This window comes from Anneissia japonica, unplaced genomic scaffold (genome assembly GCF_011630105.1).
Source record: "Anneissia japonica isolate Jap-2015-1 unplaced genomic scaffold, ASM1163010v1 scaffold287736_len1891122_cov214, whole genome shotgun sequence".
Lineage (NCBI taxonomy): Eukaryota > Metazoa > Echinodermata > Crinoidea > Comatulida > Comatulidae > Anneissia > Anneissia japonica.
This window is the reverse complement of record NW_022756106.1, coordinates 414,906-427,126: the sequence shown is the minus strand read 5'-3', so window position 1 is coordinate 427,126 and position 12,221 is coordinate 414,906. Positions and strand designations below refer to the sequence as shown.

The 12,221-nt window shown below is 32.3% G+C and overlaps 1 protein-coding gene across 2 annotated transcripts in view; it reads left to right on the top strand.

Annotated features, from left to right (window-relative positions):
- Positions 1-11,765, top strand: part of LOC117123882 (calmodulin-alpha-like) — a 33,813-nt gene extending 22,048 nt beyond the window's left edge. The window contains exons 1-6 of one of the 2 annotated variants that reach the window (XM_033269934.1): positions 1,412-1,556; positions 3,992-4,022; positions 4,537-4,680; positions 7,965-8,091; positions 9,265-9,380; positions 10,949-11,765. In XM_033269934.1, the coding sequence (XP_033125825.1) occupies positions 1,554-1,556; positions 3,992-4,022; positions 4,537-4,680; positions 7,965-8,091; positions 9,265-9,380; positions 10,949-10,977 (450 nt within the window). In that variant the 5' untranslated portion in view covers positions 1,412-1,553 and the 3' untranslated portion in view covers positions 10,978-11,765. Of the gene's footprint in view, positions 1-1,411; positions 1,557-3,991; positions 4,023-4,536; positions 4,681-7,964; positions 8,092-9,264; positions 9,381-10,948 lie in introns of those variants that run through there. The other variant, XM_033269933.1, reaches the window with a different exon arrangement.
- The last annotated feature ends 456 nt before the right edge of the window (positions 11,766-12,221 follow it).

The following is a 12,221-nucleotide window of genomic DNA, read 5'->3' as shown; positions in this document are numbered from 1 at the left end:
GATATATATGCAAAACTTCTCTAGTCAAGTTTCATTACCGAAGAATACTAACTACTTTCGTTATGGCCTACATTTTTCAAAATACAAGGTAAAAAGAAAATGGGGCCTAACTCTATATCGGTATACAAAGAAATGCTTGCATATACCGTACACTATACATGCTACTATTAATGAAGACTAATAAAAATATCTCACAGTGGTACGTAAATATTCTCAATAGATTATTATACTCAATAAAATGAATTCATTCTGTAAGTGACACACAGAAATGCTGGCATTATTAGGACACAGCTCATGAATAAAACATCACGATCAACTGTTAAAACAGACGCGATCAGAAATAATAAGCAAAACAGTTTCTTGAAATGGGCTAAAATATAGGCCTAAGTTACGTCATAAAATAGCATTTTGGTAATTTATGAATAGAGTAAATGTAAATATTGCACAAAGTAATTAATGTGCGGGAAGTCTAATTCCGAATGTATTCAAAGCAAATGTCAAAAAATAAATAAAATAAAAAAAAATGGCCTATTTATAATTTTACTAACTGGATTAGGCCGTAGGCCAAGGATATAATCATCTATATATAAATTAGGCCTATTATTATGTATACATAAAGTCGTTCTGATTACCATTATATATCTTTTGTTTTCTACGCTATAACGTATATTTTTCTTTTTTTTAAATTATTGAATTGTTAACGTTGTAATTCATCCGTAAACGAAGCCAATAAAAAGTCAATGGTTATAACATTCTATTATATAATACGGGTATATCACTATTATTCTACATAATGCTGCTCAAAAGTAACATCCATTTTATGTTATCAAGCATAGCTCGGTAAGGTGGTTGGTTTGATAATGTGATTAACACCCTGTATAGGCCTATCAATTTTTCCAACAGAAAACTGAACAGGCCTGATTATAACATAATATTATAATTATATAGGCTTAGGCCTAATATAATATAATATAATATAACATAATTATATAATATAATATATAATATATTATAATATAATATAGGCCTAATAGTAATATATATATATATATAATATGTAAAATATAATACAAATGGCTATAATATAACCTTATATTACATTATAATTAATACATCATAATATTATATTATATTATATTATAATATTATAGGCTTATATTTGCTTAGGCCTATATAAAATAAATAAACAGATATAGGCCTAACAATATAACATTACAGTATCCGATCATACTTCACTGGGAAAGTATATTTTCATCCAAATTTATAAAACTACGGTAACTCGGCAAAAAATATTATATCAATAAAGTGTAAAATTATTATGTTCTCGTGTAACAACGCCCGCTTGATGAATTATTCATATACTCACCTCAATAAAGCAACGACATGATGAGGACTAATTTGCATACAACTCTGGATAGGACAATCTTGTTCATAAATTTCGTCGGCGGCTCAGTACATTCATCAGAGAATCTCACTATACTGTTTGTACTAGCAGACGAACATACAATTTTTTTACTTCGGTGTGCCCATCAATATCTACTATTTTTTAAAGAATGGTAAGTCGAATTTTGTTTGTAAACCGACTTGTGTAAATGATTCTAATTGAAAACGTAAAACATTTATGGTTATTTACTTAACGGCAGGACAGAATGGAGTAAGTTTGCGTTGGCGGGAAACGATGGAATCTTTGCATTGGTTGATTTCAGTTTTCGTTCTCACGGATTGAAATAATAATTTAATCATTCGGTTTAGTTGAAAGTAATTTCTTTGAGCATAGTTATGTTTTCATACGGTTTAGCGGTTAATTTTGATCAGTTTTGTAAAACTGCAGACTGCAAGCTTATAATATTATGTACCCTTGTATGCTGCCATGTATCCGAAATCCATAAGGCTTTCAACCAAATCTTTAAATAAATAATAAAAATAATAAGAACTGCACAATTTTGGCGACATATAGGCCTATCGAAAGTCTTCTGATTTTTTTGGTAGGCTATATTTGTTATGAATTGTGCTAAGATTTATTTACATGTCTTTACGGCAATGTTTGTATTTTGATAATAGACCTACAATTAATAACATAAAAAAACATTGTAGATTTTTCGTACATTTTTTATATTGGAAATAATAATTATAGGCCTATTTAATTCTATAAAGTTAATGAAATTTGTTACTGATTCATATATTGCAAACCGACCTCAGTAAGATACACCGTAAGATACACCATAAAGTGCCGAAAAATCGGAGTTATTTATTGATACGAATATTTTTAGGCGTACATCAATAGACCATCATAAAGTCATTTAGTTGGTTTAAATTTTATGGGGTTTTTTTTAACGAAAAAGAAAGTAAATTAGTTACTTTGTCGATTTCTCTGAAGACTATGTTATAACAAACGTCATGATGACAACATTTATCCCACACTCATAAATTACTTTTTACGCATCATGCAGGTTAAATTCGGTCTCCCAGCTCAAACCCATACTGAATTCAGCCTCCCGGGTAGGGATCTTGGCCCCCGTTGAGGAAACACGACCTGGGGAGCGATGCACTGCAGCAGTATGAAATGGAGGCTAAACTCACGTGGAGCGAAATCTCTCCGCCACCCTGTCCACTCCCACACATTGGGCTAGTTTATTTCGTCTCATGTACAACTTCTTCAATTTTCAATAACCCTTAAGACGTTTATATACCTTCAGGCAACGAATTTAATGCAGTTCAAAAAATTGTTTGCTATATTTTATTAATTTATTACTCTCTTATACGCAATTAATTTTGGTTATAATATGAAATAATTTATTAGTTTTCTCACGCGACGAATAATGCATCGGAATCTCAAAGAAACAGTTTTGTGACACAAGTCCGGTGGACATTTCAGGCTGAACATCTTCAAGGTACAAAAGGAGAAAATCATGGCAAGAACGATTGAAATGGCGGGAATAAAAGCTCATCAACGGCCTACTCTAGTTTACCTATTTCGATTGGAGTTAATTAGCTTGATGCTTGTCTTCCCAGGGATAAATCATAACCAGGCCCTATGGGAGAACATTAACTTTCTATCAGTTTACTTCTAGCTCGTAGAATAAAAAAAAATAGGCCTTATTTGTAAATTTAAAGCAGATGAGGGCCGACCACATGCCGAGAAGTCAGCGTGTGATATTTTATTTATAATAATAACCATTAGAGATACAATTTTCCAGGAACTTAAAATTGAACTTAATGAATACAACCTTGATATATCTTGGGATATGTTTACTCTAGTTTAGCAAATTTTAGACACCATCTTTTCTTTGATGACCTGTCTATCCATAATGAATTTCCCCTTAAATACAATTTGGTTGATTCTGATTACAATGATGCAAGTTTTATCTTCGACAAATATTGTAAAAAATACCTTTATATTGCTTGGATGAAACGCAATGAGCTGTACAAGAACCTGTAATATTTTACTGAATTTGACTTTAATTCTGCCCTGGTCCGTAGAAAAAGGAAATAAATAAATAAAGTAAATACATAATCCGGTAACTTCACACGACTTCTAAATACAGGTTGTTGTGCAGCTCAGTGTGTTTCATTCAGTTTACTTACTATATTTTAATAAGAATTTTTCTTTTTAGATAATAAGGGTAAAATGTTGCTGTAAATTGCTTGGTTTTGTTTTTGTTATGCTATTTATCCTTTTGTTGTTTTTGAACTGTCTTTTGCTTTCCTTTGCTTATATTTTATATTGTTAATGGGTGCACCATCTAAGTGATGGGTGCCACTGATCTAAAAGTGAACCCAATAAATCGTATCGTATCGTATCGTAGTTATCTTGATTTGACACTATTAAACTTTTATGAGCTTGCTGAAATAAACAAAAACATGTGCATCGGATTCAACCACCTTTTTCTGTACAGATGTGGTCGATATTTTCGTCACTAATTTTTATTCGTTCATTGTTATCATTCCTAAAAAAGTCTGTCTAATTATTTATTTTTAACTTCTTGCATAGGCTGATCAACTGACAGAAGAACAAATTGCTGGTGAGTAAGAACAAACCATATTTGTTAAGTTAATGTACAAGCCAACCCTGCGCCTCGTTTAATACTTTGACAATCCCATTAACGATCTATTTAAATGGCCTGTCCGTTGCCTTATTAGATTCATCGTGGATCTAACATCTTTGAGGATACGGAACGTAATTACTATAGACCAGGCGAATGTTTAGACTTGAGTAAACCTTATTCCAATCAATGTTCGAGATGAAATGCCGTCACTGTTGTTAAAGTAGCAGTACTGTAGGCTTTATTCTTGGCTTTATTATTATTCGACCATCAAAACATCCTAATGTCGTATGCCTATTGATTTCCCATGATGCAATCTTGGATTTATTGAACAACAAAGAAAATTAAAGCACGCACAAAGAAGGAAAAAGTGATCATGCCTTATGCGATCAATGTTGATGGAGAGAGTTCATTGTGATTTGAGCGATCGTTAAAATAATAATTAGAGTATAATATATACCATTATAATGAGTCATTGGTTGCTTTCTCGTAGAATTTAAGGAGGCATTCTCCTTGTTCGACAAAGATGGTGACGGCACCATCACCACCAAGGAACTTGGAACTGTAATGCGTTCATTGGGACAAAACCCAACGGAAGCAGAACTTCAAGATATGATCAATGAAGTGGATGCCGATGGTACGTTTAACATGATTAATTTTTATATGCTTCTTTTTCAAAACACTTCTTTCTAGTGTTGTTAATGAAAATAAAAAATAATGTTAATAACTATGAAAATGAGAATAATGGTTAATAATAATAAAATTTATAATGATAATAATAGTAATATAGCAGTAATTGCAAAATTTATATAATAATGAATAATAGGCCTAATAATAATAATGGATAATGATAAAATAACTGCATGAGGATAATAATAATATTAATAATTATAATAATATTAGAGATTATACTTAAAAAACGTTGTCAATGATTATGTTAGGTTATGACGTTACTCGAAGTAGGCTCCTCGTAGTTCTCTTATCTCGGAAAAAATAAAATTCAATTGAGGAATGAAGACGTACCGTACCGGTAGGAAGAGAAATAATAATGATGTAAAATAGGCCTATGAAAAAATGAGCATCAATTAAAGAGAAACAAATGAAAGTATGCAGGCAGTTGAAGCGCAATTGCCCTTTCTCATGCAATTTATCATTGTGCTGTTCAAATGAAATTTTTAAAGAGGAGAATGAATAACAAGAAAAAATAAGAGGAGAGAAATTAAAGAAGAAATGAAGAAATCTATGGGGAAGTAGGCGAAAAGAAGACAGTTTCATCGCAAATGTAAAAAAAAAATTATCAAAACATTTATGGCTTAATGTATGAAAGCAACGAATATGAAAAAAGCAAATTTTCATATAACAAGGACGCGGAAAACTCATTTGAAGGACGCACAATTGCTCTATAGTATTATTTCTTTTCATAACGCCATTCATGTTTTCCTAGGTGTGATGAAACGGCGTACTTCACCAACAAGTATCATTTATGAGTTCGCTTATCCATTCTATTTTGTATATCTATTGTGTCAAGCCATCAATAACTGAGCCGGTTGGCATGTATCCCATTACGATCTATATTTACTCAGTCCATGTGTACAGGTGTAGGCCTACGCCATGCTAATTAAGGTCGATTGATCCGTCATTGCGAATGAGTCTGTTTACCAATGGCCATTGTTATTTTATATCATAAATAGGCCCTATCAACTACTGAAATAGCAATATGGCGGAGGCCAACAATTTTTTCGGTCAGTCCTAAATGCAAATATCTGCTGTCCAAACGACACCCGTAGGGACGGAGTTGCAAATAATTACTATATGTTGTGTTTTATTATTAATGATTGTACGACGAAAATGCTCCGAGACGCCGCGGCGTACCGTACATAAGCACAATTACATACAAACGTTATTTATCAAGAGTCTAAATACACTCCTTTCAGTGCAAATAAGTTTTAAAAAATTATTCATTCCCATTGATAATTTAATAGTTATTTTTTAATAGTTAGTTTCTATTGCACTCACGACGTTACCTTTCTGCAAATTTTGCATCTATAATGTACATGACTTGATACTTAAGACGATTTCCATTTCATTTTCCAATAGAGTAAAACGTAACACAAGCAGAGTTTAATTGCATGGCTGCGACGTTATTTATCATTTTTGATTAAAACCATGTTTTTGCAGATCTGGGTGTTGATAGAGATGAGTACGCGTAATTGTGAGAGGAAACTCGCATTTGCGCGAGCTGAAATCCGCGTACACCATTTGCGCGAAATTGGAATTATTTAGCCATAAAATGTCTCCGTAACACAAGCAATGTTTTCCCTGTATAGCAGTATAAATTTTACAAATAACACGCCTTCAAGAAATCAGATACACTACGCAGAAATTATTTTCTTGAAGTTTGTTTGATTCATTCCCATTAGACTGACTGACATAAATTCTTTTAAAAAAAAAGACCGCCATATAACATCGAAATCAATGCCTCTCTCTATACTGTCGCCTTATCATTCTGTTCCTGACGTTTGATTAATTTGACAGCAAGAGAAATATCTTTCCATATATTTTGGGACAGCTGACTCTTCGTGAGCCATAGCAAATTCTTAAATTGTTTTTTTTTTCCACTGCAGTTTGATGATCGAATAAATAATAAATATATGTAATGAAATGAAATAAAATTTCTAAATCTGCAAATATTGTCCACAGCAACTAAACATTTTAAGGCATGTGGCCGTTTTTATAGCCTATGCCTGTGCGATTTTTTTTTCTGTCAGCGCTAAAATTTGACAGTGTACGTGTTCGACGGACCAAACCTTTCAAAAAATCTGTCCACACTCATTTTATGTGACCAATTTGTGTGATGTGCCCATATATGGGCATGATCATGTCATATATAACACAAATTTAGCCCGTGACATAAAATTTGGCAGTATGAACAGAGCAACTTAATGTGCACATTCCCTTTCACGCGCAGCGAGTGCGTATTGAAATTGAGGCTACACGCTACTTCACAACCAATCACAGGATAAACAATTATGGATGTTTCATTTTCAAATGTAATACAGGTTCGGTATGCCTTTATGACGTCATACAGAGATGCCACATGAAGTTAAACATATTTGATCGTATTAGCATCGCGTATACCGTAAACAAGAAATTACAACGCACTGCTAAATATTAACATGTGATTGCGAATATCACAATACAAACAAATATGATATTGAAACGATACGCTTGTGACATGTTCCACTGCCAGCGACTTGATGTTGGATGGATTGTATTAAGATCAAATAACACGTCAATCAATTAGATTTATACTAATAATAATTCTTTAGTTCAAAATGATTAAATTAATTCTTATATGACTATATAGTACTCGTAAATATACATAGTCGTTGCTTGGGCCATTAACATTATAAGATAAATACAGACTCACCGATTGTGACGACGTCGGAGACTGGCAATTATGAGTTATGTATTGTACTGTTTTTTTAAATATTATTATTTTATTACTATTATTTAAAAAAAGGTTAAAATTATCATCGTTATTGTTATTAGGGCCTAGTATTATTATTACTGGACCTTTAGTATTAGTACTCACCGTCGATAGTAGGATGTTAAAAAGCTGTGCATAAAGCACTACAATAATAATAATAATAATAATAATAATAATAATAATAATAATACTTATTATTAATATTATTACAAATACAGTAATGGGCTATATATTATAGTAGCATCATATTACGCTAAGTTTTGCCATACATTATATATTATTACTGGTGGCGACTGAGTATTACACACTGTAGCAATCCGTCATCATTGCATGGCATGAGTGATCATCTATTTCAGATTTCTTTATTATAAACCAGCTATAATACTGTGTTATTGGTATTTCATCTTCGTTATTGTTATATCTTTCCACAGGCAATGGGACGATCGATTTCCCAGAATTCCTTACGATGATGGCGAAGAAAATGAAAGAGACGGACTCAGAAGAGGAGATCCGTGAAGCATTTCGTGTTTTTGATAAAGATGGAAATGGCTACATTAGGTAACAACTATTAGAGCTAATGGTAACATTATAGTCACTATAAACACATAACCTATACCGGTAGTAATGAGTGTTAATCTCAACGGTCACGTATTGAATTTAATGAACAAATATCATACAATGACTGCCTTTTATGAATAATTATTGACGTTTTCATTGAATATTTTTTTTAATAGAAATAGATATACGGTTGTTAAATAGGTACTCACTGCGTATCCATAGTAACCTGTTAGACCTCAGTACCTTTAGCCGTCAGAGATTGTTAAGGATATGCCCTAATTAAGACGATTGACAGGCTTAGATTAGAGCATTACATAATATTCAATGCGCACATAATACCGTATATAGCACATGTGTGAGTCACTTTATAGAGGACCAGTATGTATCTAATAATAATAATAATAATAATAATAATAATAATAATAATAATATTAATAGTATTTCCTTTTGTGTTTTTATTATTGTTGTAATCTGTTGTTGTTTTTTTTTGTTTTTTTTTTGTTTTTTTTGTTTTTTTGTCTTTGTTGTTTTTTTTGTGACTGTACTATTGTGAGGCTTTGGGTTCCTGAATAATTACTGATTTTATGCCTACCATTGTTTTCCTGAATTATTGAGGCTTGGCTTGCGCTTCATAACCGCAAGGGAAAGGCGCAATATAAATGTCCAATACCCGTACCAGTATGATAATAATAATAATAATAACAATAATAATAATAATAATAATAATAATAATAATAATAATAATAATAATAATAATAATAATAATAATAATAATATGTAGGTTTTTATAGCGCTCTATACAACTACTGTTAAGTCACAAAGAAAAAAACCCCCACAACCTTCCTAAGGCGGGCCTATCGGAAATTTACTTTATCAAATAAATTTCAATAAAATACTGTAGTTTAAAAAAAAATCACCTTATTTTCCAGCTAGTGCCATTGACTCTATGGTATTTATTTTATCTTAATTTAACAGCAGGGAGCGTGTCACTCACTGAGAATGAGCTGCCATCACTTAACGTTACCCCTCCCAACAGTACCCCATGTCAATATTTCTGGATATCAACGGAAGGGGACGTACACCTGTAAAATATGATTACCATTTTTGTGGGACAAATGTCTTGACGTACTTTTCTCTAATTTATTTTTATTTAATTCCTTATTTCATATACAGTGCTGCCGAACTTAGACATGTAATGACAAATCTAGGGGAGAAGTTGACGGACGAAGAAGTCGACGAAATGATTCGAGAAGCCGACATCGACGGCGACGGCCAAGTCAACTACGAAGGTACGAACGTAGACCTACTTCTTTTTAAAGATTTTCAACCTGTGGCACCACTGAGGATGCTTGCCCAAATATAACTATTATTATATGAAAAACACGAGCTGATTAATATTTAATTTTTAGGGGTTATACTTTTTGGCTTCTGGCGCAACGTTTCTGGCGCAACGTTTCCGGCAGCTGAAGCGTTGCGGTATGATATTACAAGAATTAACCTTTTGATAAAAAAAATATCATGGGTATATTTATTAATCTTATATAAATTATGCTTCAGTTAGTCGGTAATTTTTTGCTTTTTTTGCACTGTAAATGTTGCATATTCAGAGACGAATTTTACACTGTCACAGTCTACTGAGAGTGAATTACATTATAATATCACATAAAATCTAAACTAAAGGAGAGAACGAATGTCATCTGAGAATTGCACACGCCCGACTGAATATGTCAGATCTCATTTGATTTATGCTTAACAACATTTAACAATATTGCATACGAACAATATTTGAACTTGAAAAAATATATAGCCTATGTAAAGATTCACATTCTATGTAGTAAAATATAAGGAAGGAAAAAGTTATTAAGCCAATATGGTCATGATGACATCACATAACATGTATAGTCACGTGATTATATGGGCATATAACAGTTTTTTGTCGAAGAAAATTTGGTAATTTGTACAGAGCTTTAACTCCACCAAAGCAGTTTCGTCTGATTAACTGATTTTTTACTATGAACATTTTTAAATTGATTATATACCGTACCACCCAATTATGAGTTCACGCAAACAAATAAAAATTGTATCATTACGCATATGGCCTAATAATTTATAATTATAAGATAATTTATATTTTCTTGTTCAAAATTTCAATTGAAAATTATGGTAGCTTATTATACACAACAATTGTTCCCAATTGCATCTCAATATTATATCGGAATGCTCGTTTCTCAACATTTTGTATAAGCTTTACTGATATTGGGTGGGAGCAGAATGCCCTGGGCAGGCATAGTGAAGAACAGGCATTGTAAAGTACCGTATTCTTCAAGTGTTATTAGCTCAATACTACATCTTAAATGATTTACTGCATTGTCCATTGCGGGTGAATATACAGACAGTTGAAGAGCAACATACTAATTGATCCACACACTCAATAAACAAATATTCAAGTAGTACGTCACGTGACTATTTTAATCAGACGAGATAAGCAACGGCAAATATTCGACTACTCCCTCATCCCTGCTCTTATTAATATTATCATCCAATCTAATATTGCTAATGCAGTTATACTTAATTAGGCCTACTGGTTTAATTGGAACAAGATTGATCTATTATCCTGATTATATTTCAATTGTTTTCTTCTAAGTGTGCGCATTAATTCGTGTATTAAAGTACAAAAATAGTATCTTCACTGACGATGAGAAAAACGCAGTCTCTGAACATGTGACGTCATTCCATTAAATAATATTACTTTCGCAAGATCGCAAAACAACACTATTAATATATTATATGCGACTAGATTCACAGCGACTTTGTGAATAACGTATTTGTAATCAATAACTTTAATTTTTATTCTCAGAGTTCGTCACCATGATGACACAACGATAAACTACTTTTCCAGATGTCACTGAGGTGTACTTTCTTTCCAAGAACTCGTTTAGATGAGCGGCTGGACTGGCAACTTTAAAGGGTCAACGCAGTCATAGGTCAACCAGTCATAATGTCATATTGTCTGTTTGTTTGGTTGATCAGTTGACCAGGACCAGAATCATTGTTCATCTCTTATCAGAATATTACGTCATGTCCTAATTTGGAGTTATGTAATAGATCGGGTTTGACAAAATTTTGACGTGATTTCTAGTCGGAGTATTACGTCATATCTCATTTGGAAGTTGAGTGTAAACCTTTTTGGGTTGACATAATTTCCTGCCGGGATTTTGACGTAAATTTCGCCACGAATTTTACGTTAATTTCAGTGGATTGAAGCATTCCTTGGTATATGTCGGAGACCAATCATAAACAAAACGGGAACGTGCAAACGAATTTTTTTTAAAGAATTTGAAATAATTAGAATACTGTAATGTAATTGAATTTGTATACAGTAAGTAGAAATTGGTACGCCGTCGCACCTTGAGGAAATAGACGTCTCATTAGCAACAGTGCCAACATCGGCTTTACGTCAGTGTGACTGTCTTTATCCGCTTCTATAGGCTTCAATAGAAACATCTATCGCAATGCAATTATCCTTTTAGAATTAGTATCTCAGCATACCTGTATTTGTATAAAACTGAAATATTAGCACATTTATTTATGTAATACTATTTATTCGTGCTATTTTCACATGTTTTTGTAAATCTCATTTATGGAGAGTGTAATAAAAGCTTAGATAGACAAAATGGCTTCATTTATGTTTTATTATATTTAATGCAAACGCCAATATTAAATATTACTGTTGATGTATAAAATGGTGTACAGGTTGGTAGTTTAATATTTTCGCACGATGATGACAACATGTTATAACGCGTGTGTATTTGTGCTTCTACAGACTAGAGAACATCAAATTTGCCGTCAAGCTTAAACTTGTTTCTTAAAGCATCTACAGTATGTAGCCTAAATGAGATTTAGAGATTTAAAGATGTGCCTATATATGGTCATAATGTGCCCATATACTGTCTCTTATACCTCTAAACGCACTCCTTAATAATAAATTACAACTCTGACATTTTAAAAGGATTATTTCATCAGATTCCACCATAATAAATAAGTAAAAAAATGCTCTTGTTAATTAATCCAATAACAGTAATCGATTTTTTCGTATCCAATCTGGATGGATGCTTTCTCAAACAGGTACG